Source organism: Magnolia sinica, chromosome 3 (genome assembly GCF_029962835.1).
Source record: "Magnolia sinica isolate HGM2019 chromosome 3, MsV1, whole genome shotgun sequence".
NCBI classification, from domain to species: Eukaryota; Viridiplantae; Streptophyta; class Magnoliopsida; order Magnoliales; family Magnoliaceae; genus Magnolia; species Magnolia sinica.
In genome coordinates this window covers 119,991,060-120,019,057 of record NC_080575.1, presented here as the reverse complement: position 1 = coordinate 120,019,057, position 27,998 = coordinate 119,991,060, and the positions used below count along the sequence as shown (strand labels likewise).

The 27,998-nt window shown below is 39.1% G+C and overlaps 1 protein-coding gene across 1 annotated transcript; it reads right to left on the bottom strand.

Moving 5' to 3' along the window:
• Window positions 1-3,278: 3,278 nt before the first annotated feature.
• LOC131240979 (uncharacterized) lies at window positions 3,279-23,580 on the bottom strand. Its single transcript, XM_058239562.1, has 8 exons — window positions 22,978-23,580; window positions 22,838-22,898; window positions 15,521-15,798; window positions 13,678-13,879; window positions 13,283-13,414; window positions 12,715-12,818; window positions 12,505-12,626; window positions 3,279-3,532 (listed from the first exon to the last, which is right to left on the bottom strand). Exons 1-8 carry the CDS (start codon window positions 23,413-23,415, stop codon window positions 3,466-3,468), a joined length of 1,404 nt encoding a protein of 467 aa, XP_058095545.1. The 5' UTR covers window positions 23,416-23,580; the 3' UTR covers window positions 3,279-3,465.
• Between the last annotated feature and the right edge of the window lie 4,418 nt (window positions 23,581-27,998).

Below are 27,998 nucleotides of genomic sequence, written 5' to 3'. Positions count from 1 at the left end.
TCGGGGGCACGTGCTAAGAACGTAAACGTGTAAGAAATCCGGGGCCATTGGTTAAGTTGGTCCGTCATGAATATTAACCTGAGGCTAAGATCGGCCTAGAATGATCTTCGAGTGGGACCACACATGTTCGATGGGATGGACAGTTTAAAAAGAGAGGTTTTGAAAAAAAAAAAAAAAAAAGAATGGTGAATTGTGTCTACTAAGATGAGTGGACCCTGACCTTGGGGCCCACCTTGATGTGTGCGTTGTATATTCATGTCGTACATCCTTTTTGCTAGATTATTTTAGGGCATGGTTCCAAAATTTAGGCAGATCCAAATCTCAGGTAGACCACACCACAGGAAAACAGTGGTTTTTGAACGCCCACCGTTAAAATCTTCCTAGGGCCCTCTGTACTGTTTATTTCCCATCCGACCTGTTTATAAGGTAACATAGATAGAAATAGCAGCTTCATCCAAATTTTTTGTGGGCCCCGGGTTTATAATGATGCGACTTCAATTCCTACTGCATTGTCCACTTGATATTTGGATCTGCTGCATTTTTGGAACCATAACGTAAAATGATGTGTACGATTGGATGTTGTTCCTTAGAGTTGATTTTGCTTTATTGAAATTTAAATGTAATTAGCGTGAGATATGTTTACATGTCTTATAACCTCTTTCTAATGTAATTACATAGATTTTGACTTTTTAGTAATGAATTTTGGTTCTCTTCTTAGTAAAAAGACAAAAGATGATGATAATGAAAGAAAATGAAGAACAATCTCTTAGCATTGATGTTAGAATTAATTATATAATTAACCAACTGATTTCCGCATCAATAATGGAAATCAAAATGAAAATAACCATAAAATAAATGGTGGTAACTTATTGGTAAGCCGAATTTTTTATGAGAAAATTTAAAGAAATTGAGCCCATTACAATTTATTCTTCCTTCAACAACCATTAAGATTGCCCACTTATATATATATATATATATATATATATATATATCTATATATATATATATATATATATATATATATTCACTCATCACGTTAATCCAATAGTGCGATCTAACCCGATAATCATGTGGGACTTACTTAATGTAGGTCTTGCAATTGATTGGCACTTGTGGATGAGGTCCTTGGAGACTTTACTCACATGCCAGATTTTGATTTAGCAGGTCCTGCATCAAGGAGTTGTTGGCCTGCCCAAGTTGAGCAAAGTCAAATTTCTGAATGGGGTTGACCCAAAGGATCAGAATCCGTACCCAATCCAGAAAAGACCTGACCAACTGGCAGCTTTTAGGGGTTTGTAACAAGCTGGGCCAGGATCAGCTGAGCCCAACCCAATTATGAATCTGGCCACATAAGGCAATGTCTAGGCCCAGCCCATTTAGAGATGGGAATTTCAATTATTTCAGATCCAGGACCATACATTGAGATTGTAAAATCCATGTTGCCAAATGACTCTTTAAGGTTGGATACGAGTGAATAAAACAAAATTCAATTATTCTATGTTCGACATATAGCGCGGGCTATTATTATCCTTTCAACTCACGGCCTTTTTGTGTCATGAAACTTTGACTTGCTTGATCCACCAGTATTATTTGTTACCCTATGTCTATCTTATCTGACGAATGGCTCAGATGTATGATAATTGTGCTGTCTACCCCACTACTTAATCCCAACCAAAAAGAAAAGAGATTATTATACAATAACTCTGAGAAAAAATACATATATATTTGTATGTATTAATTTATAATTAATACTCAAAGCATAGTGTTGAAATAAAATCTGCCTACCACTGAGCCATGGAGCCGGACCTCTGAATTTGGGCCATCTTCCAATGATCAAATAGTTTATATGATGTCTCAAAATCAGATAATTTGAATAATCCTAACCTCTAATTCGTGGGCACGTGTTTTTGAAATAGGACAGTTGGATATTTTAGTTTTAGCCGTCCAAGAAATGTCCACCAGTTGGATAATCAGTTAATCTAATTTGTAATTTTATTTTTATTTTATTTTTTTTGTCATCGTCAATCTATACTGGGATCCACAATTTCTGCAATTTTAATTTGAATTATTCATAAGCGCATATATCATCAAATGTAACAGTACACTCATCAAGTGTGCCACGTGTGAATATGGATGGTTAGAGAAGGTTAACCATCGTCCACCTTCAACATGCGTTGCGAGCACTTGCTAGGACGTTCACTGGGACCCACCAGATGAACGTCTCAGGTACCTCACACGTCCACCTTCCACCTGCTGCTCCCAATGTCGAGCATCCCCATCCGCGGCAGTCACTCTGTCTTCTCATCGTTCCGGTCCCTCTCGTCTCCAAGGATAGCACCATCGATCCAGCCGACAGCGGGATTTCACCACCTATGGATACTGGAACCCTTGAACCGGTGTTGAGACTCCTGAGAGTCTACCACCCGAGCAAGAATAAGGATCCACTGAACAAATGATTTTGACAATCAGTGTTCTAGATGAAATATAGAACTCCAGAAAAGAAAAAAGGAGGAAAAAGAAAACATTTTGAATGGACTATTTCAACTTAAACAACCCGAAGTTAGAACTTTGAACCATGACTTCTTTATAACAATAAGGTGAAAATGGACGGTTTAACTCGACCAGACCATCTACGCAAGTGGACCCCAATGGGCTTTTATCATGTACCCTAAATGCATCACCAAATACCTTAGACCAGCCATGTCCTCAACTAATCATAATTTTCACAAATGGCATCCCATGTAAAGTTGCCATCGCTAGTTTGAAAAGCCCTGATATCTTCCGGTGCTGCAGGCAGCTCTTGATTTACACATGCCTCCTTTCAGCACATGAACAGAGCTTCGTTGCAAAACATTACACATCATCCACAAAACTTTGGTCTAACACTAAATGGATTAATGAACTGATTTTGTGATGATCAGGTCTCTCTATAAGATGTTCAAAGGTTGAAATCTGCACATTAGTATGTATGGTGGGATTTTCACCATTTAGCCCATGTGTGGTGGAAGCTCTATGGATCAGCTGGACGAAATTCACATCATGTGGCCATCTCCTGCGAGGAGCTGTTTAAATCACGACATGGATGCTCAAGAGCAAACTGTAAGACTCAATGTCATGTTATCTCTATAAGAAACCACAAATCCATACACATTATGAAAATTTCAACCTCTTTAACAAAAAATATTAGGTCATTTGAGGCACCTGCATTTGGACGGTCATCTGAGCCTGGTCACATCTGATGAAGATCGTGACAGCAAGATTGGAAGAATTAAGGCCTCTAGAGACAAATTTCTATTTGTTAGTTACTACTGCTCTTAACTCGATACAAGACTACAACAATCGCACCGTTGCATCCACTTCTGAATGGCCATATACATATCAACAAATCCAATGTGCATCACAATGCTTGAAATACAGATTAACAAATGCCTAAAATTTTCGAGACTCCCAGCACCAAAATCGGGTTTATGATTGTCTCTCCAACTTCCTCTCGCTCGACCTTTTCTCTTCTGCTTCTCTTCGCTTCTGTTGCCTGCAAAGTTAAAAAACATGGAAACATGAAATAAAAGCAGCAAAGCAGTGAGAACCATTTATCTAACAGCGTGTTAAACATGTGAATCTAATCCTCACAGATGGCATGTCATGAATGACAGGTAATCGTCCTATACAACTAGCCTGCATTATATTACAGTGGAGAAATGGAGTTCATATGTGGCATGTGGGAAGTGTAATCATTGATTTGGAGATCCACCTGGTCCAACCAACCCTTCATGGGCCATAGAAACTAAAACACAGTTGTCAGATTGTCATAACCATCTTGTCAATAGCTTGCAAAATGGATTGTCCAAATAAGTTTGTAATATAAAGAGTCCAAGCACCAAATTTGATAAATGTATGGCGCATACTCCTGTGGGTTGCCCGTCTCAAGCATCACTTTGATTCGACATTCCTAATGATGGCCCATTTAAAGTGGGCTGGACTACATGGGGGATCCATATTTACATTTTGTTACTCTCCATGTGTCAATAGAATTCTTTGCAACATCACATGGTGCAAACTAGTTGTATATGATCATTTCCCTTGAATGACAAACATGTGGAACCTAGAATATTTGCTGCTTACAGAGATCAGCAACAAGAGAAATGAAGTATGCAGATGACAAACATGCACGTATGACATGTGAGACATACAGAGACAAGGGACTTCTATAGAGCAGAGAGTGCTTTCTGAAGCTGAAAGTTTTTCCAATCAAAAGATCGGAACCTGGTTGTGGGCTCACTGAGCCTGCAGCCTAAAGAATTGGGAGTCCAGCCTATACTTGCATGAAGTGCGAAGCAAGGGGGAGACAGATTCAGGTGCAGAGGTGCAGTAGTGGCTGTATCAAAATGTTAGCAAGCATATGGACAGGAAGCAGCAGCAGGAACATGGGTCTGAAGTGTGACTTGAACTGGGAGCAACACCTGGTTAGAAGGATCGTGCAACTAGGCCTAGCCCAGCAAAGATAAAATGTGCATGAATCACAAATAGGAAGGACTTCTGCCCTTCTTGAAAAAAAAAAAATCCTCTCCTTTTTTTTCTTTGAAAGGCAACAAGAATGTATATGTTTTCCTTCTGCCCTTTTTGAAATGTTTTCCTTGCCTTCTGAACAAAATCCCTGTTATCCATCACAAAAGAAATTGGAAACATGAGGGAAAGATGACCCAAAGTATGTATGTTTGGAGTGGTATTTCGTGTTCGCATGCGAATTTATTTTCCACAAGATACAGAGATTTTTGAAAGAATGAAACTCCAACTGGAACCAAGTAATCAAATATCCCTCGTGCAATTTGGGTAAGTGGGATTGGTGGGACACTATGAAACCAAAATGAGATAGCAAGAAGGCCGAGTGAAGAGATCCACAGACTTCTTCAAACATGACAGCAGCTATCAATCCATCTAAGAGGGGGAGGCAAATATCTTTGAAGCTACGACACCTCTCCTTGGAGGACCACTTCCATTCCTATGATTCTCATGTTTTTTGATGAAAAAAACCTACCATATCACTCACTTGCCAGTGACTAGGGGCATTGGAGTTGCAAGACTCAGCACTGAGATGATTTGGCCCAAGTTTGCCATATGGATTTTTGGAATTCTAAATAGATCCTAGGAATCACTTTACAAGAACAAAGGAAACCATACACCTCCGGAACCTTGCCAACATTGACGTCATGATTCTAACATCCTCCAATCAAAAGCACTCTAAAGGAACAGCTGTCATGTATATCTTTATTCATTTTATAGCTTGAGATTCATCATTTTTCCCAAAATTCTAGGTGTTTGGTGCTAATCCCACTTGCATTGAGAATTAGAAGTATCTTTCTTTCTTTTTTTCCTTGAAAGATAAAAGTATGGAACTTCTTATTCTTTTATAGAAGTTACAAGTATCAAACTTCCTACCTAGTGCTGGCAATGAACCAGCCCAGGCTAAGCAAAAGCTAAATTTTGAATAGGCAGACCTGATAGGCTTACCAACTTGCATTCAAAAATCAGCCTCAGACTTTCCATAGCCAACAATTGCCACCCCTATTCCCACTCACCTCAATCTTACTTTCGATAAATGTTATGCTTTTTTTTCTTTTTCTTTTTCTTTTTCATTCTTGTTCTTTTTTTTTTTTTTTTTTTTTTGAGAGAGAGAGAGAGGCAAGGAAAACTTTATTCCGAATAAGGCAAAAGAAAAAAAAAAAAAGTCAGCTACTGTACAAGGAGAGCTATATACAAAAGAGAAGAGTAAGGATTATATATATCACCCAGGCAGTCCCTATATATACACAATTACAAAGTATCCCATCCCTTGCTAGCGAGAGTACAGTCTTCCATTGCAAGACAGTTCGAAGCCCATTCAATAACCGAGTATCTCGCCTTGGAGAAGACACCCTGATGAGGACATCACATTACGGACATCATTAAGCACAAATGAGGGTCCGAGCCTCAGTGTCCCTGTGGCTAGGTGACTACCCGTTCAAGTCCTGAGGACGAACCGAAGACCCCACATAGCATGTGGGTTGCGTGGAGGATGTTTTCGGACCGTTGGATCTAAAGGACTTCAAGATTGGACCATTGGATGCGACTTAATCGTGGCCTGCCATGATCGTGGACGCCTTCAGAGTCCATCGGATAGTCTTAGTTTCTTAGGATTATAGTGATTTTTGTTTTGAGCACTTACTTTACTTTTTGAGATTTTATTTACATGTTTTATTGGTTTTATGCTTTTACAGGGGGTATTTGTAATTTACAAAGCAGGGGGATAAAAGCAAACAGGTTTTTTAATGCAGGGCCATTTTCACACTAGGCTCGAGTGGGGTCGCCTATGAGATGCAGGAGCACACTCGAGGTGGGCAGGACCCACGGCGGAGGTCTCGTGTTCGAGAATCCTCATCGGGGGGTGATTAATGCGCATTTCACACTGGGCTCAAGTGGGGTAGCCTGTGGGATGCGGGGACATGGGCGGCCTGTGTGAAGTGGTACCCACGTAATTTGGGGCCCACGAGGGGGGTTCGGCCGAGGTCCTAACCCATGAGATATGGGACTTGGGCTATGAGATAAAAGGGATTAATTCATCATACTCTAACAGTTCGAGCTTTTAGAGGAAGTGGTTAATTGTTCTGCATCAAATTGGTATCAGAGCGAGAGGTCTCGTGTTCGAGACTCCTCACCGGGGGTGATTAATGCAGGGGCATTTTCACACTGAGCTCAAGTGAGGTCGCCTGTGGGATGCAAGGGCACACTCGGGGTGGGCGAGGCCCACGAGAGAGGTCTCGTGTTCGAGACTCCTCACCGAGGGTGATTAATGCGCATTTCACACCGGACTCGAGTGGGGTAGCCTATGGGATGCGAGGACACACTCGGGGTAGGCGGCCCGTGTAAGGCAGTACCCATGTGATTTAGGGCCCACAAGGGGGGTTCGGCCGAGGTCCTAATCCATGAGATGTGAGGCCTGGGCTATGAAATAAATGGATTAATTCGCCATACTCTAACAGTTCGAGCTTTTAGAGCAAGTGGTTAATTGTCCTGCATCATTTTTCATTAATGATCTTTTTGTAAAAGAACAACTTTTAGACTATAAAGGCTTGGATGTCCAACCCTGATGGGGACATCACGCGCACTCACGCCGCCCCCTACGCACATACGTACGTAGAATGAGGACCCCACCATCGATCTGGCTCGATGACGACGTCCAGGGAAGGACTCCTAGCTAGAAGTCAAGTTTTGGTACAGAAAAATTGGCCCGATAGTCAAGAAAAGCCCACCATGGGATCTCATTATCGTGGCCTACTCGTCGGATTGGTTTTATATTTTAGGTTTTGCTTATTGTTATTATTTAGAATATCGTGAATGCTTTAGATTTCCTTGTTTGGTTTTTATTTTAGTTTACTTCATCGCCAAGTAATAGTATCGCACATGGTGCGAGTTTTTGGGTATAGGGTTCTCCCTATAAATAGGCACCCCTTGTAGTTCTTTTGATTCATTGAAGTTAATAAAAAAATTCCTGCTTTATTTTTCTGTTCTCTTCGTGAGTTGTGGAAGAATTCAAAAGTGGGTGCGAAACCCTCCCTTTTCGACGGGCTAACTACCGTTGTGCGAAGCCACATCAATCCCAATTCACCCCCATCTTCCATCATCTTTTTTTTTCCATCTTCCACCATCCGTACTTCGAATTTGTCTTTTTGTTGCATCAGATTTCTTCATTACAGCAGGTTTCCAGATTTCGGCACGCAGGCGAGCTGAAACTTAGGCGGAGCACCACGCACAAACCGTACATTGGATCGAACTGAAATTTGGGAGTTTTGGAGTCCATCCCTGGCCGACCAGGGCCAAGGTGGCCTTTTTCTGAATAGTGGGCCCCACACACGTGCGGCCGGAATCACACGCACGTCCGTCTGGGCCATTGTTGCTGTCCACACGCGGGATCATCTTTTGGCTCAGGTTTTTATCCTCTATTATCCTCTCATAGCCGTTTTTCATGAATCCTAACCCTAGATTACATGATCCCTAATTGATTTGCCCATTTCTATCACCTTAGGGTTCCCTGAATTGAAATTAGGGAATCCCTTGGATTAGGGACTGATTTTTATGCATGAGTAGTTGATTTTATTTCCTTTTGACATCGTTAGGTTTATAATTTTTATTGGTCCAGTCCTAACCTGTGTCGGCTTGGACCCGCATAGATTCCCCTTTTTAATTGAATGTTTGGATTTTCACGTGGGACGTGGAATTTGTGTGATTGTTTCTGAATTGGTAGGATCTAAGACTGAAATCTTGCATATCATATTTAATTTTCCATGTCCTGCATCAAACCCTAGTCTTTTTTTATGTGATGTTAATGAAAAGGCTTGAAGTTCTCCTCTTTCTCGTGTTTATGGAAAATGTGGTGTAAAACCTTCTTCGATGTGAATCTGAAATGAAAACTACCCTGGTGTGAAGCCTTGTTCATCCACCTCCTCTTTTCTCAAGTTCCAAATGTATTCTCTCATCTCCTCTCTTTTCCTCTCAAATCTTGTACTCATTTATCTTTTTTCCTTTTCTTCTTAAACCAAAACCATCCCAACCTATACCAGAATAAAAAGTTCAGCAGTACATGTGAATCCGTACGTTCGTACAACTGTACAGACCTCAATTCAGCCTTTTTCTTACATCCTCCCTTATTCTTCTTTCTTCAACCAAATCCTAACTTAAAACCCTAGATTCCCCTTTCAAATAAACCCTAATTTCATATTTCCCCAATTTCCAAACCCTATCCCTAATTTCCCTAAACCTAGAATCATTTAAAATCCCTTTAGTACTCAAGTGATTCCCTTTAAAATAGTTCTACCATCATGTTTTGGATGGAATTTCCGAATTCCATTGGGCCTATTTCAAATTAACATCTTACTAGTTCCTTCATACAAGCATGTGGTAGCCTAGGATTACATGCAATGTTTCAAATAGCACCCATAGCGTAGCGGTAGCGTACACTACGTAGCGTAGCGTGGCTGTAGCACTACGTAGCATCCTAAATAGCGTAAATCCCTTGTAGCATACGCTACAAGGGTCGTAGCGTACGCTTCAGCTATCTAGTGCATAGTGTACGCTACAAAAGATTTTTTTACTTTTTTATTTTATTATTATTTTTTTCATGTTTTCTTTGTATCTAATGTTGAGGAATGTGACACTTGTATTGTACTTGATACTTTTAACCTATGGGATTTTTATTTCTTTTCATAATTGTGACTTGTGGTTTCAATTAGACGTTATTAATTAAAGTGGTTTGCTTATAAAGTTGTTGATGTGATAATTATTTGATTTGGTTTATATATGTGGATTGGCTTTTGATAAATGATAGCTAATACCTTGTTTGAACATGCTTATAATTGATAAAATGAATCATCTTTTAGGCTTTTTTTTTTTTTTCCTTTTTTTTTCCACTATTTATTATATTTGTTCTATTTTAAAATTAAAAAATAGAAGTATCGTGTAGCTTACGGTATACGCTACGTATTTACGCTACACGCTATAGAGGGCTGAATTCTACGCATCATGCTACCACTATTTAAAACACTGATTACATGTAATTGCTTATTTGATTAATGGTTTAGCTTATGATGAGATTGCTGAAATTTCATACTTTTGTTGCTCGTGTTTTAAACTGAAAATCTGACTTCATCTATCATCCTAGGTTAGAAAACCATCCTGCATCACACCCGAAACAGTACCCGACATACAAGTTAGAAAACTAGAAGTTAGTAGAGGGGTATTGGTGGAGTCCGCATTGCCTTTCTATGTACTCCAAATGTGTACCTACTGGAAGTTGTTCATTTAGAGTCCTGGACAAAGATGTCCTCTACAAGCATTTCAAGGCATATATATTAAAACCTTCTTTTAGCCAATGAACAGGGTAGTGCGTAAGAAATGCTGCATTTTTTTCTTTAAATAAGCAGAATCAACTGGGGCAGTTTTGTGAGCAATTGAAGCTCTTTTTCTTTTTTTTTGAAAGATAACTTTGATTAATAAAAAGAGGCTAACAAGAGACAAAACAGAAAGGAAAGAAAGAAAACTGCAGATCTGCCGAGAGAGCAGATCGCATTAGTCAGGAAATAATTGTTGCTCTGAGTTTGACTCAGTTAGTCAGAAAATAATTGTTGCTGATTGTAACTATAATCAGTGTTTGAGTTGTCGGTATCGTTACAAGTTTCGCTGGCCAGGGATAAAGATATAATATCGTTATCGCCGATAATATCGCCGATAACCGGAAATTCGGAGAAAAATATGATAACAGTGAAATTTTTTCATGAAACTTCAAGATATGCCTAAATACACATATTTGTATATTTAGAAATTAAAAATTTGTAAAAAAATGCATTAAATAATAAATTTTCATTTAATGGGGCCCAAAAAAGCATACATTTCCATAAGAAATTACTCTAATAATAACCAAAATAAATTTATCTTAAGTTTCAAGTTGACCACACCATATGAAACAGTGGTAATAATAATTTCCACCATTGAAATCTTCATAGGGCCTAGTGATGTTTATTTGTCATCCAAACTGTTCATAAGATCACAGGGACATGGTTGAATAAAAAAACGGAAATATCATGTTGATACAAAAATTTTGTGGCCCCCGATAATTTTTCAATGGTAAACATTCAATTCACACAGTTTGGTGTGGTCCACCTAAGCTTTGGATATGCTTCATTTTTTTGCTTGTGCCTTAAAATCATCTAATAAAATGGATGGACTGAGTTGGATCAAATACACAATTACTATGGGCCTATATTTTACTCAGTGTGCAATTCACTTCGTTCCGGCGCAGTCCGGAGCAAATTGGCAGGTGCACCTCGTACCAGCTATTGACATCAGCAAGTGATATGGGTCTGATCATGAGGTGTGTGTTATATCCAAACCGTTAATCCATTTGAAGAGCTCGCCTTAAGCCTTTAGACGAAAAATAAGACAAATAACTATGAAGTGGACCACACTGCAAAAACGTGTGGGGGATTGAACGTCTACCATTGAAATTCTTTTTGAGGTCACAAAAGTTTTGGATCAGTATGAAAATTGTTTTTCCACTTCATTCAGATGTTTGTATTTTTACGAACAGATTGGATGCAAAATAAACGTTATAGTGGGCCCTACAAATTGTTTAACGATAAAAATCATTATCTCTGCTGCTATCTATGGTGCGGTCCATATAATCTTTGGATATGATTCATTTTTTGGATAATGCTCTAAAATGAACTCTAAAAACAGATTAACGGTATAGATATATTAAATACATCACTGTGGGGCCAACATAACTTTGATCTCCTTTGAACTGTTTGTACAACTCGGAGCTCGAGGAGCGTCAGTGCTGGACTTCGCACGACACGTACCTACAGCAGCTATATAGCTGGTGTGAGGTACAGTAGCCCATCCGCTTCTGATGGAACCCTAACTGTGGGGCCCATTATGAACTATGTACCTTACATCTGCACCGTCCATTATATATGAAGGCTTATTTTAGTGTGTGATATAAAAAATGAACCAGATTCAAATCTTCAATGGACCACACCACAAGAAACTTTGTGAATTGAACGCATATCATTAAAAACTTCTTGGTGGCCACAGAAATTTTGAATCAAGCTGATATTTATTTTAACCCTTCATCCATGCCTTTTTATATTTAAAAAAAGGTTTGATGACAAATAAACATCACTGTGGGGCCTAAGAAGGTTTCAACGGTGATAATCATTATTCTTATTGTTTCTTGTGGTGTGGTCCACTGGAGCTGTGGATATGCTTTAATTTTGGGATTTACCCCTAAAATAAACTAGAAAAATGAATGGACGGCGTGGATAAATCACATACATTCACGGTGGGCCCAGAAAGTTTACTCAGTACGCTGAAGCGCACCATGCGCCTGTTTGCTTCCGCTGAAGCATAAAAGCAAAAAAAAAAAAAAAACAAAAACAAAAAAAAAAACAAAAAAAAAAACAAAAGAAAAAAAAAAGGGTTTCGTCTGCGAAGAAGGTTTTCCAGCGAAGAGGGGCGATTTTCGACGAGGTTTCAAGCAATCTCCCTAAATCTCTGATTTTTCGCCAAAATCTCTGATTTTTCGCCGAAATCATGTGTCTGCGAGTCACACGAGACGAGCGCTGTCGATTGCTGCCCATGAAATTCTTTGCTTCCGAGTTCCGATCAACCATAAACCAGGTATTACCGAAATCAAAGGTTTAATTTTCCATTTTTACCTATTTTGTAGGAAAAAATCAAAGATTATTGAAGATATCGCCGATATTTCGCCGATAATCCAGAGAGAAATGAAAAATGGGGGTTTCGGTGTCGCTAGACTAGCGACACCGATATTATCGGCAATATTATCGACATTTCGTCGACAATGCGAACACTGACTATAATATCGTCTTGAAATTAGTATATGCACTGCATCCATTACATACTGATTTGACACCCTATGGAAAAGGGGGGGAAATGCCCAAGATAGTAACTTACGCAAAGGCAGTATATCCAGCACCAGCATTAGCAGCAGATAAAAGAGCTGCATGTGCACCAGCAGTAGAAATAGTAGCATCTTGTCCACCAGAGTGCAAAGGGTTCCTCTTGTCACCATCCACCTGATAAATGTAAAAGGAATGCACTTCAATGTGAAATTTCATTTCTAACATACAAGGAGGATGTCCACTACTCTGCAAGAATGCAAACCTTATCCCACTTTGTTTTCTTGTTCTGCCTACTCTCTCTTGGCATGGCATCAGTAGCAGTTGAGATTGAATGCAATCCACTAGCAACAGATGAAACTCCTGCAACTGAGTTCAACACGACTAGACAATACGCAATCACTAGACTGACAAGTAAATTTCAAACAAGATTCACAAACAAACCCCAATCATAAATAAATAACACTTCATTTGGATGCAAAAGGCATTTTGGGGGAAATCAAGGTCTGCTGAATGCAGTTTCCGTCCAAATGATGTTTTCAGACTGTTTGGGAAAACACCAGGCAAAATGAGATCTGGGAGCAAGATCAATGTGATTCTGCCCCCAAAAAGTGGGCATCATGACTTCAGGTCCAACCTGAAGTCGCACCACTATTGATTTGCGCAGAAAAGCATCAATTATGCCACAAAACACAAGAACATCCAAACCACCCTAAACCAAACATGCATAGAAGATTGCAATGTAACCATATATATATATATATATATATATATATATATATATATATATATGGATAAATGCTCTCAGGAGTCAAACATATGCAAATGAACACCTGGGATTTGTGTACTGATTTTTGGTGCTGGACCAACAATTCCAGGCTGTGTGCCCCCTTGAACAAATTCAACTTTCTGAGCCCTTTTCTTTTCCTGTTCCTTTCTTTCCATTTCACGCTTCATATCAGCCTCTACATAACAGAAGATTATAGTTTAGTAAAATCTAGTTTGATGCCATGTTTTCAACAAGTGCAGAGATGCATGCTACATTTCTCCCCTGCCTTAGTGGCTGACCTATGTTCAAAATGGAATGTTTGAAACTCAATTCTTTCAACAATGTAACAAGCTGAGGTTCAGCATTCCTCTAATTACGGTCCCCGGAAGAAATGCATAGATGGGCTTTCAAAAAGAATTGAAAAGAAAAAGTAAACACTGAAAGGGAACTGTTAATGACCTATTTCATCATAGTAGTCGCTCTTGTCATACCCGTGAGGGTCAAACACATCTTTACTGAAGCAAGTCCCTATCTGATCTATATCTTGATACCTCACAGCATGCAGCAAGAAGTCAGGGTTGCGATAATCCTTCCTATTACGCAGGTCAGCATTGAAGCTCTTTCCAGCTCTCTTATAATCAAGAAACTTATTTATTTTTTTCTGCAGGAACAAAAATGATAGAGAAACAACATGGGTGTTGGGATAGATCATAAATAAGGGAAATGCTACAGTGCCCTCAGAGCAGGATAAGTTATAGTGCTCCTAGTTGTGTCGGTTCACTTGGACACTCTTAACTGATCAATCTAAATGACTCTCTATTCACAGCAAATACCACTATTTTTGGTTTTGGATCTTCCAAATCATTCCCGCAGGAAATCCGGACCGATTTTTTTCTGATCCTTCGATAAAAAGATTCATTCTCTTCATCAAAATTAGGAGGTAGAACCCATAAAGATTTCTTTTTCGAATCATCCCTGGAGTTGAATACCTCATTCAAGAATTTTCCAAAACACATTTTATGGACTACAATGCAAAAATCCCACTGATCAAATGATCCAATCCATCCTTGGTTTGGCCTTATTTTCTCTAGCCATCCCCTTCTAAGCCATGGCTGGGATGGTTATGATTGCCTAAGAAAAGTGATCCTTTAAAATCAAAAGCAACCCCTGATGGGCTCTAAAAAACAGACAGATCTAATTGTTGATTGGGCCTATTTTGTGTAAACAATCCTGATCATCCATATTAAATTCCATTGATCAAATGGCTAACATTTGTCAGATTAGAGTGGTGCTTACATGGTAGCCCATGAATGTGCTTTGGATATATTGAACGGTCTGGATTAATCTATTGGACTGTCTAAGTATCCTAAAGCAAATAGGAGCACTATACCCTACAGTGCTCTAAGAGCATTGTAGCATCTCTCCATAAATAAAGTTTGAGCAATCGACACACGTGCACAACCAGACAAACACTCTAAAGTTTGGCACTTGCAATGCGCATGGAGAGGAACTGCTTTGCAAGTCATGGGAGAGGGGAGGTGAAGTGGCTGAAAAAGGTATATTTCTTTTGGAATGTTTGCCACAATATGTCCCGATGTAATAGCGATAAGGTATAGTGGTGTTGGGAACTATAGCCATTGTTGGAATCGCCAACTCTGCATGTCTAGGGCTGGTCATGGGTCAACTCATCAACTTGGCCAACCTTAACCAAAATTCTGTATTAAAGAACAAGAGAACTGTAAGAATAAAGGGCCTCTCACTCCCTCTTTAGCAAGAATGTCATATTATAATTTGCGTCTTTTAAATCATGATCAAAATTATTAACAACGAACCCATTTTATGAAATTTGTCTAGCTTCTTTGGGGTAGTGGATCTCAGTCTCACAAATTGGTGGGCCCCATACCCTCTGCATTAAAATTTCCATAGTGGTGCTATTTTTAAGTAAATTACAATTATGTGTGTTTAGTTTTTTCTTCTAAAACTTCAAAAATTACAATTGTGAAGGAGCTGCCACTTTAATACTGTGAACCCAACATGGAGAGCATGGGCCCGCCAAAGTCAAGATTAGGCTTAGTTCCGATTAGTCAGGATCCCGTAAAATATATCTTGAGTATGTCCATTCTTTAAGCCACTTCCTAAATTCATAATTTAGAAGGGAGGCACAGATACAAAAGGAGTTGACTCTGTGTTAAAGATTCTAGGAAAAGGGTCTGCAAATCTCTCACCCAAAATACTATTAGCCTCTAGGTATCTAAGCAAATGATTCCATATTAATTTTTCAATGCTGTCAAAAAATGGTTACCTGTAGCTCCTCAGGGCACTTGGTTTTCGGTGGCGGGGGAAGAAACTTTTCTAGTGGATCAACATTTTCTTTTTCTATTTCTACAGAAACCTCAACATCTACTTCCATCTGAGCAGCTTCAGGTTCAGTTCTAGAGTTGTTCATTGTTGCACTGTTCTCGGATTTGGATTGCTCCTGTTGTTGTTCAGCCTGTGGTTCAGATGGTTGAGGAGGAGTTGCTTGAATGCTTGGTGTTAAGATATGAACAGTTCCTGGAGGTGTTTTCTCCAGGAAATTCCCTGTGTGCAAATAAAATCCAAAGAATAATGTCAAGTATACTTCATCGAACCAATTGAGTTCTCCAAAGTATTAATTGTTACAGTGGCATATTGATGCAATCTGCAGGACAATTAACCACTTACTCCAAAAGCTCGAACTGTTAGAGTATAGCGAATTAATCCATTTATCTCATAGCAAGCCCCACATCGCATGGGTTAGGACCTCGGCCGAACCCCCCTCGTGAGCCCCAAATCACATGGGTACCGCCTCACACGGGCCGCCCACCCGAGTGTCCCCGCATCCCACAGGCTACCCCACTCGAGCCCAGAGTGAAATGCGCATTAATCATCCCCGGTGAAGAGTCTTGAACACAAGACCTCCCCCATGAGCCCCAAATCACATGGGTCACCCACCCCGAGTGTGTCCCCGCATCCCACAGGCTACCCTACTCGAGCCCGGTGTGAAAACGCCCCTGCATTACATGTTTCATGAAAATTACAAAGTACTTTGACGAGATTAATCAGAATATTTCTCATTCAACAAAAAATCTGCCAAGTTTAGCATGAAGTTGCAAAAAGTGCGAAGCGAAGCAGTAACGAGTTTGAAGCACGCGTAGCCCGCACTGTTGTATCTTCATCTTTATTGGTTTTTAATAAAGAAGTTAATCATAAAATAAAAGGATTGAGCAAATAAGAATCTGTCTCAATATGTTTGCAAATATAAACATCTAGGAAGCAAGAACAGAAGCACGAGTCCAAAGCACAATACGAAGTAGGAGAGGCACCTAGTTAGAAGAATAAGGCAGCTAAGGACTATAACATAAACAAATGATCACACAGCTAAGGATTATAACATAAACAAATGATCAGATGGGCAAAATGAATTACACCCTAAGGATGCGATAGATGAATATCCTGGCCTCTCTCTCCCCACCCATATAGTTTTGAAAGCAAATTCTCTCCAAATTGAATCATATACTTCCCCAAATCAGAATGACCATTTACCAAGAAGAGCAACATTCCTACTTCTAGTATTCCTATTATCAGATCTTGAACCATTCAAATGATGCAGGCAGAAGTTAGGCCACAAGAACTCCTTAGTCAATATGTCAGTCAAAGCATGCGAGTAGCACCATTTTTTTGGCAAATTACAGTTATGATTCACCAAATGTCAGTTTTGCAGTAACTACCAATCATCTCAAAAGACAAGGAATGATGCGCTGAAAGCATTTGCATTCTGCACCTTCGAGATACACAGCCGGTCCCCCAACTGCTGCGGCATTGTAATTTCATGAGGCGGATGTCGGGGCCAATTTCTCGATTTCTTTGACATGGCTAGGGTGATGGTAGGGATGATGGGAAAATCTCTTTGAGGCTTGAAATGGTGATGTTGGGGGTACGAAGAGGAAAGCAGTGTGGAGACTTTCTTTGTTTGTGGAGACGTAGCCAGTTTGGAAGGAGCAAAAAAAAATGGGACTTTCCACATCAAAGTTACCCACGTGGCTTTAGTATTTACCTTGGTGTGGGGGAGAGTGATGGCCTGTGCACATATTTAGGAGATTTTCAAGGGTGTTGTGAAGAAACATTGGAGGGTATTTATAGTCCTGATTCAATGTTGTTCAGGCACTAATGACCCCTACAACTCTTTGTTTTTTTTTTTGTTTTTTTTTTTTTTTGAAGGATCCTCTATGCCTTTTTGTGATTATTTTATTTTTTTCCTTTTCTTTTCCTGCACTAGTTTGGCTTCAATAAATGTGCATTCTCTCTCAAAAAGTATAGACAAAAACCGCATAAGACATTGAAGAACGAACTGCATCACACATAGAAGTCCAAGGATTTAATAACAGTTTTGGCATACTGTATTGTTCACCAACAATACAGAATCACCCCATATCGCCCTGTATTGGGATGTTTTGGGCCGACTGTGACATTCACGGACAAAACCAGCACATATCAAGAGATACGCACTGGTTCTTGACACGTGCTGGTTTTGGGTGATATTATGTCTACATCCCTAGCATATAACTGATCTGAAGAATTATCACCATTTTAATTCCAACAAAAATCCAGAACATCACAGGATGTTTGCCATGAATTTTATTCTGGTTACATGAACAGCAGCATAACAGTTTCAAACGATAAACCAAATCACCGTACTCTAATATCAAGCGTTCCTTTCTTTCTTGTATCATATGCAGCAAAATTTTATTGCAAATTAGGGCACTCATGATGAAGACGCCAAGCCACAACCCTTTCCTGCTTTGACAATAAAAAGGAACAATTTACACCCACCAAGTATTACCCAAAGTAGAAAAGGGTGTATTCATCAAACAGCGGGGGTGTACATAACTTGCAACATATAATCAACAGTATCAAAACCGTACGATCAAAGAATCATATTGTATTGTATACATATGTGATATGCATTGCATGCCCAGATTGTATATCCATCATAATCATCCATAAATCATATGAATTGAATCAAACTATACAATTTATGTGAACAAAAATTTGGGTGTCCCTGAAACATTTTAAAAAAAAGGAATTTTATTCATTTTTTCCCTTTTTTGGCTTCTTTTTTAACCATTTTCTTTTAAATATAACACGCCTCCCTGTTAAAATAAACATTTATCTTGTATTTTGAGAGAGAGAATGGGAGGAGATTTGGGAGTTTTTCATATTAAAAAACCCAAAACAAAGAAACCAATATAACTGTTTTGGTTGAAAGGTAACCAAGGTAACTTTTCTGCCACTCAATGGAATCAAGCATCGCCTGTTCCGACATGATTTGCACTCAGTGGACTGAAAAAAAACATAAGTTATTAAGATTGGTGTCTCATCTGTTCGTTGTTTGTTTTGGAAGGTATGCTTCTTGAAAACACATAATGTTTGTCTTTTATCCTTCTTTCTGCTCTCAAGCCATCGTTATGATTGTTGAAGATGGTGAAGGATGGTGATATCAATTGGGAATATTGCATAAAAGTACACAACAGTAATAATCTAAAGACGACGTTAAGGGGATAATGTTTTGACATCTTGCTTTCTTTTCAAAATTATACTCAAAGATGCATAGAATATATGTAAATGGACAATAAGTTGAGTGATTTGGACTTTGTTATGACACAATTATGCTTACAGATTTACCAGATACATGCTCTAAATTGATAATATCATGGGAAATGTTGCTTTTTTTTATAGTTCATGGTGTTAAACTTTAATGTGTATTTTCTAGTTTTTTGGTTTCCATAATTTTTTGGTTTGAGTGTTATAGTGAGGTTAATGATGTAATTTGTGTGTTGGGGTCTTTTTGGTCATTTTGTTCTATGGACCCCCACTTGCATATGCATAGTTGGCACATGTCTCCTCCCTCCTTTTCCACTTTTCCATCACTATTCCCCGTGTTCCATTAATGAGAATCCCTCCCATTAAATGCATATCTTCGTGTTAAAGAAAAGTGCATAAGCCATCTCCTACCATTACCTGTAAATGTAATCCAAAAGAAAGAAAAAGAGGGGAGAGAAAATAGGGAGAAGTCTAGCAACCCCAAGCACCATTAATCTTGTGTAAGTGGATCTCACATCAGGCGTATTTCTCCTCTTCTTTGTACTAACTTGATATTCATCATTTAAATGAGAAGTATCATTTCCCTTTCATATCTTCATCTATTAGATTGTTCTTCTTCTTTCCTCCTTGGTTGTGAGTCTTGGGGGCTAGTGTGACTTTGTTACACTATTTGAGGAGCAAATTGTTTCAGTATTGTGACTTCCATCGTTCTCCACATGGCATCAAAGCTACAAGGGTGGTGATTTCATTTCAGCTCTGATGCAGGACAGTTAACCACTCGCTCTAAAAGCTCGAACTGATAAAGCATGGCGAATTAATCCATTTATCTCATAGCTCATGCTCCAAATCCATGGATTAGGTTCTCGGCTGAACCCTCCTCATTAGCCCCAAATCCATGGGTTTCACCCCCTCGTGGGCCCCAAATTCATGGGTTCTACCTCACACGAGCCACCCGCCTCACACAGGCCCCACCCCAGGATACCCACCCCGAGTGTGCCCCCGCATCCCACGGGCTACCCCACTCAAGGCCAGAGTGAAAATGCCCCCGCATTAAGCTCCCTTGGTGAAGAAGATCAACCGGTCTCTTGAAGATGGATTTAGGTGGAAGGCTTCATAATTTTCACATTGAGCTACTTAATCAATCGGACTACAGGACATGGAGGTCTTATATGGAATCTTACCTTGTTAGTGAAGACTTATGGGATGTTGTTGGTGGAAATGAATTGGAGGCTCCTCCAAATACTCCATAGAATGTCGATGCCTTGAAAAAAATGGCGAATGATGAATGCAAAGGCAAGCCTATTTCTCTTAGTTTGTTTGATCACATCATGGGCTGCAAAGTGGCTTGTGATAGTTACTCTACTCTTGATGGCTTGTTCAATAAGAAGGATGTGGCTCAGTTGTAATTGTTGGAAAATGAATTGGTTAACGCAATTCAAGGCGATCTCTCCATTTCACATTTCTTTTTGAAGATCAAGAACTTGTGTTTGGAAATATCTCATCTTGATCCAAAAGAACCCATTTCAGAGGCAAGAATGAAGTGGCACAACATCTGTGGGTTAAAGAGGGAGTATATTCCCTATGTTCCATCCATTCAAGGGTGGGCTATTCAACCCTCCTTAGTGGAGTTTGAGAATCTTCTTACTTCACAAGAGTCATTAGCTCAGTAGATGGCTAGATGTTCAATTTCCAGGAGTGATAGAAATGCACTATTTTCAAGCAACAAGAAAAGCTTTATCAAGGAGAAAGACAAAGTTAGGAGGTTTCAAAAATCGTGAAAACTCTAATGATGCTTTTGTTGAGCATGGGTAAGAGAATCGTCCCATAAGGTTGATGGTAATCGGAAAGGTGTCAAGCGCTACCGGCGTGGTAAACTTGGGCACATTAGAAAATTTTGTTACGTAAAATTAAAAAATGAAAATGCAGTTGAGAATAAAGGTGAACCTAAAGGTGATGAGTGGGGAAAGTGCTTCATGGCAGAAACCACTACAATTGATGCATTAATGCCTATTAACTTCGAAGATGATTGGATTATCGACTCCGATTGTGGGCATCATCTCACCGACAATGACTCCAAGTTCTTAAGCTTTCGAGATTACAAAGACAATGATGATATTTTCATGGCAGACAACTCCATTCATCCTATAGAGAAGGAGTCGTCACTATCAATGGCATCGGAGATAATCAAATTATACTTAAGAGTGTGTTTTAGGTTTGGTATGAAGAAGAACATTTTCCTGGTTGCAGTGTCGTTGATTCAGGACACTGTTGTATTAGGGCCAAGAGACATGAAGTTCCTTCAGAATATTTCAAACTTGAAGGCGGATATCATCCATATCGGTAAGAGAGTTAAAAGATTTATTTGTTTTATCATCTACTATGTCATATGTTGATAAAATGAGTACAAATGATGGAGCATCAATTTGGCAAGCTAGATTGGGGCATCTTAGCATGGACAAATTGAACGTTATGGTGTTTAAAAAATCTAGCGACTAGGCTGCCTAAACTTACTCCCTTAGTAGTGGTGAAGTATGTGAAGGGTGCCAATATGGTAAAGCTAATCGTCTTCCATTTAATAAATTTTTTCATGGTGCAAGGCCACATTAGAACTTATCCATAGTGATTTAATGGGACCCTGTGTTACACCCTCGTATTCGAGCTTCCAATACATGGTGTTGTTTATCCATAGCGATTTAATGGACCCTGTGTTACACCTTCATATTCGGGGCTTCCAGTACATGGTGTTGTTTGTTTACCATTTTATAAGATATACTTGGGTTTATTTTCTAAAAGAAAAATTAGATGTGCTTTCAAATTTTAAGAAGTTCAAGATGACAGATGAAGGTGTTCTTGATAAGAAGATCAAACAATTGAGAACTGACAATGGAGGAAAGTATACTTCCAATGACTTTTCCACATTTTGTCAAGTGACTAGCAGAAGTTGGCTACATGCAAAGAATTTACCCAAGGCCTTATGGACGGAGGGAGGGTATGGCATGTGCAGCTTATGTAATTAAACGGGTTCGTCATAGCCCAGTTAACATGAGATCCCCTTATGAGTTAATGTTTGGGGAAAAGCTGATTGTCAAGCATTTTAAAGTCTTTGGTTCAATCTACCATGTTCATGTTCCAAATGAAAAAGATAACTTGTAATCCAAAAGAAAGAAGAACAGGGGAGAGAAAATAGGGAGAAGTCCAGCAACCCCAAGCTCCATTAATCTTATGTCGGTGGATCCCATATCAAGTATATTTATCTTCTCTTCTTTGTACTAACTTGATGTTCATCATTTGAATGAGAAGTATCATTTCCTTTTCACAGCTTCATCTATTGGATTGTTTTTCTTTTTATTTCCTTGGTTTTGAGTCTTGGGCCAGTGAGACTTTGTTACACTATTTGAGAAGCAAATTGCAATACCATCGTTCTCCACATATGGGTATTACTTTTCTTGAGGCATATTGATGAAAAAAAAAAAATGGATGATTACTGAACTTTTTACTTTTATGATTTATTTATAATTTTTAAGATTTTCCTCCCTATTTTTAGGAAGATCAGAAAAATAAAATTAAAAAAAATCTTAAGTTTTACGATGTGATTTGTGATTTGACCCCATTATGATTTATGATAATATTACAACTTTGAAAATGCTGATTATAATGAAGGAAAACCCATTAATCGAATAAATACTAAAAATATGTATAATTCCTGAAGGTGAGTTTGGATATACTATCGACTCAAGTTGCAATAGTTGTCTAAAAAAGGTGGAAATGACCAAATTGCAGCTAGCTCCCTTAGCATTCATGTTGAGGGTATAGTCCCTAATAGCAATTGCATTCCAACTAGAAAGGAACCTAATTAGGATCGCTTCACTAGAGTGAATACCAGTAAGCATCATCAATTCTTGTCATTTCCCTCTGATTAAACCGAATGTTCTCAATTCAATTTGTTTTTGCATATTCGCAATTTGAACTCGTTATGAGTGAAAAACACAAAACCTACCGCCAGTAACTTGAAGTTCTGATCCGAGCATTAAATGGCCAGTGCTTACGATTTCACCCTCCTGAAATTCCATGGATCGCAAGTAAGGATAGAATCAAAAGATTCAAAACCAACGTGAATTACAAATCGACGTGAATTACCTCAGCTTCAGGAGACATCGCAGTCTCGTCATGGGCGTAATCGACAATTCCGCGAGGCTGTGTCCTTGAGGTCGGAGCGTCCGAAGTATCTGAAGCAGGAAGCGGGGGAGGAGGTAGAGGCGGGGAGGATAGCGGGAGATGGGGCTGGGGTGTTGGTGGGGCAGGACTTTTAACGGTTGGATCCTCGTTGGTAGGGATGGGGGTTTGAGATTGGGGAAGGGGCGGCGTGGTTTCAGGGGCGGAGTCGGAAGTAAACCTATCTTCGTTTCTTGGATCGTAGGGTTCGTTTCGATCAGCGTCTTTGTCTTGGATGTATTCGTCTTCTTCTTCGTCGTCGTCGTCGTCGTCGTCTTGGTCGTCTTCGTCGGGATCCATGTCTTCGTCGTTGTACATGGAGAGGAGAGCAATACCTTCTGCTTCTTTCTTCTTCGAAGCCATGAGAGAGCGAGTGAGACCTGATTATCTGATTCTTCTTGAATCGAAAGAGAGATAGGGTTTGAGAGAGTACTGAGGAGAGCGGAACGGCTCGCGAGCAGCGTGGCTTTTTTTCTCGGGAGTTTTACCTGTTTACCAAATCATGCCTTCTAACCTATGAACGAGAGTAAAATGACATATTTACCCTTATTTTTGAGAGGAGATGTAAGCACGAGATTGATGATATATAACTAAAAAGTTATAATTAAACTACCGGAAACAACACACAATGCATTAGCACTGTACACATACGTGTAAGATCTAATCCATCAAACATGTGAATGAGTTTGAGGAAAACCTCACTCAGACCTCTGTGACCGTTGAAAATTCATTGGGGACCACAGATGTTTTGGATCAAGTTTGTATTTGTGTTTTCCCTTCATCTATGTCTTTGTAATCTCATTGGCAGGTCAAATTGCAAATAAAGCATGATAGTGGGGCCCTAGGAGGTTTTCAACTGTGGGCATGTAATTTCCACTTTTTCTATGATGTGGGCCGCTTGAGCTTTGGATATCTACCATTTTTAGGCTCGTGCTATGAGATGATCTAGAAAAATGGATGGACAGTGTAAAACACACACGTGTCCTGATCTCATGAAACTTCGGCCACATCGTAACACAGGATATTGTTGCAAACGTTGGCATATGTTCCTGGAAAGGTAGATGGGTCCATTGTGATTTTTTTAAGAGATACACTTTATTTATCTATTTTTTATTCTCAAGTGGATCCACAACTCACTAACACCATGTAAAAGTATAAGCTGTGAAAAGAAATGTTTATTATTGAAATCTTCATGCACTCCACTTTGATGTTTATATGCCATCTAAATTGTTTATAAGGTCATTCCCACTAGGATGATCTAAAAACACAGAGCTTAGTCTGATATAAAATTTTTGTAGCCATATAAATGGTTTAAGTGGATGTTTAATCAACACCTAGATCTATAGCTCAATTGGCAGACTGAGCGGAGATACCTCGTTTCAACACTTGAGGTCTTGGTATCAATCCCTAGTGGGGGTCGCTAACATGGAGTGTGTGTACTGACGTGGGTGTGTACTAACAAGCTAACCCAAAAAATAATAATAATAATAAGTGGATGTTTAATCCTCATTGTTTCTTCTATTGTGGCCTACTTTAGTTTTTGTTGTACCAAATTTTGGTCGCAAGTCCTAAAATGATAAAGAAGAATGAATGGATGGGGTGATTTTCTTACAAACATCACCGTGGGCACCACCTAGCTTCCCACAGCAGACTTTGCAGGAAATCCAAGTCCACCATGGCAGGCTAAGATTCCGTAGTGATCCCTCCATTATTGTTAGTCAATGACTATGGGTCTCACCATAATACATATGTTTTATTCGCAGTCCATTTATTTTTCCCACTCATTTTAGAGCATGATAGAATATGTGAGGCAGATTGAAATTTAAGGTGGACCACACCATTAGAAATAGTGGTGACTGAATGCCCACCATTATAAACATATTGGGGGCCACAAAAGTTTGGGATCAAGCTGATATTTGTGTTTTCCGTTCATCCATGTCTACATGATCTAATCAATAGGTTGGATGGCAAATAAACATTACAGTGGGCCTTATAAAATTTTCAACATTAGGTGCTCAATTGCCACTATTTATATGGTGTGGTCCACTTGAGATTTGGACTTGCCTCATCTTTAGTTCCATTCCCTAAAATGAGTAGGAAAAATGGTGGAAGGCTGGGATAAAACACATGCATAATAATGGGTACGTAGAGCACCATCCTAAATGGAAGGTTCACCACGGAATTCCACTCTAACACAGGCAATCCTCGAGTCTTATAAGGATTCCATTTTCAAAATTAGAAATACTTTGATAGTTTTGAAGAGTGTGATGGATGATATACATTCACTTAGAAATTACAAATTACAAAAATGGCACATAAGTAGTCAAATTAAACCGTTTAAATTATAGTACCCATGTAAATGGATCATGAATCCAAAATAATTGTTATACCATTATCTAAATAGCATATTTGTGAATATTTATTGGACAGTTAAATGAAGAATATTCAAAAGTCCTCCATTAACAAGCATCCATGAATGAGAGGCTGCGGTTGTTCAGCCAATCTGTCATATTACGATTGTGACTTGTCTATAAAGGGCTAAATCTAGTCAAATTTATTTGAATTAATACGTGCCACTCATACAATTTATGAGTAACTGCTTATCAATTGTCATGCAGCATAAGTATCATAAAAACTCTCTTTAAAAGTTTTAATTTTAAGTATCATAAAAACGCTCTTTAAAAGTTTTAATTTTAGAGATTTGCTAAGCTCGCCAAGCATGTATAAAGCTTATACATGTCATATATGTGCCAACATGGCACTATAAGTCAAGGTCCAATCCATCAATGAAAATGGTACCATTATATTGATGTCCTAACTCAATAATTAAATTGATCTACCTGTCGTGTGGGCTAAGGTTTGTTAAACAAATGTACAACCTAAAATACTTTGGACGATATTTTTTTAAAACTCATCCACATAAGTTCTAATACTGAGGCCCACATGCTAATGGAATTAGATTTTCTTTGTGCGAAGATATGCTAGGTTAATCTGACCAGATGGATGGATTAGATCTCTTATATATGTGAGCTTTGGTGCACATTCGTGTGTGTGCTCGCGAGCCTAACCTATTAATTTGTGTTTGTGATAGTTCTTGGTTTTCATTTTTTTTTTTCCCTTTTGGAAATAAGGACATGTAGGTGAAAGCATATTCTGCAAAATCAACATTTTCGAGGAATTTTCGGGTAAAAAATCCTTTCTTTTTTTTTTTTCTTTCTTTCGTATTATGTGTACTCGTACCATTGACACATGCGGACTTGGCACATGCATCCGACATCGACGTCGGTTATTTGGTGGGCCTCGCGCAACATAGATCCAAAAGGCTCATCGGCCAGTTGGGTTTGATAAATGTGAGATAAAAACATGAATATTCACCATTCATTCGTTTTGTGCACACGTGGCCCACCTCACAATCGGCAACCTGATTTAGTTGTTTAGACAAGCATATATATGCCTAGTAGAACCCGTCTCATGAGCTACTTGGATCTTATACACGTGTGTTACTTCATCGCGTGTGAGACAGCAAAAATTGCTAAGAATTAGGGGCGGCCAACGTTGGACCGGCTATTGACATCCTACCTAGATGGACGTGAATATCATCTCATTCGATAGCCTGTAAATGGAGGTAAATGGGTAATGAAATGAAGGTAAACAGACTTATTCAATTGTGTTAGCATGGAAGTAAATCAAGTGCATTTTAAATGCAAATATTTTGTTTGGATGGACTAAATGAGAGGAATTAGAATGCATTAAAAGTTTTCAATGTATTCATAGGAGTACATGCAATATCCTAAATTAGCTTTAATATAATAAATTAATATGTTTATGTGATATTTAACAAAATTATTATAATAATTAAGCGCATTGAAATATGTACCTTAGCTAAAATTGAGGACATTTCAAAGCTCAAGTGGCCCACAGATAGACAACGTGCCAACATTTTTTAACCATCCATTTAGATGGCCAACCCTTGGACGCTGATGTAGTCGATAATTAAATTATTTTGGAGATCATAGCATAAGAGGTATCAGAGCATCAGGTTTAAGGACATTCGGGAATTTGGCAAAGAAGTTAGGATCAAAGTTCGATATTCAAAAATTTGATGGGGAAAAACAAGTTCAATTGTGGGAGCGAAAGGTTAAGGATATTCTAGTATCACAAGAGTTAATCAATGCATTGTTGGATATTAAACTAAAGAAGATATCGGATAATGATTGGAGAAAACTTGGGGAGAGGGTTATGAGCACCATCCATCTGTGTCTATTAGATAAAATATGTACAACGCACTTAATAAGAAATCACCCCTAGAGATGTGAAAGAAACTAGAAAACCTATACATGACGACATCCTTCGCTAACAAGTTATTTGTGAAGAGACAACTTTTTGAACTACGGATGAAGGAAGGATCCGATCTCCTTGAGCACATGAACTGTAAGACCCATATCCTAGCTCGTATCGTTCCTTAGGCCTCTGTAGTCCTCTCGGTCAAATTTCGGCGACCCGCGATCTGCTATCAGCGTTTGCGCTCGATCCTGAGTCGTGTCTCGTATATCAGAGTCAGCTCGACTCGAGACTTGTACCCTAGCGACCACGCCGTCGTCGCGGTTCCGACGCCGCGTCTCGCGCGCCAAGGCGATACCCAAGCCAGGAGATGTGGGGCGGCGTTCAGTTCAAGGAAAATGCCGCGCATTGCGAATTCTGAGAGAATCTCTACGACACGTCACATCAAACAATCAATGTACAAGTCAAGTACATATCCCATCACACCCATTCTTCTCTCACCCAAAGTTAAAGTAACACATTCTTAACTCATTCCTTTATTACCAAAAGTCAAGAGAACCCATCCATTTTCATCCCATCACCACTCCTACCTCCCTCATTTTCTCATTCCAAGCAAATCTCAAAGGGAGATCTAACGTCCAAGCTCCAAGCTCCATGGATAGAGC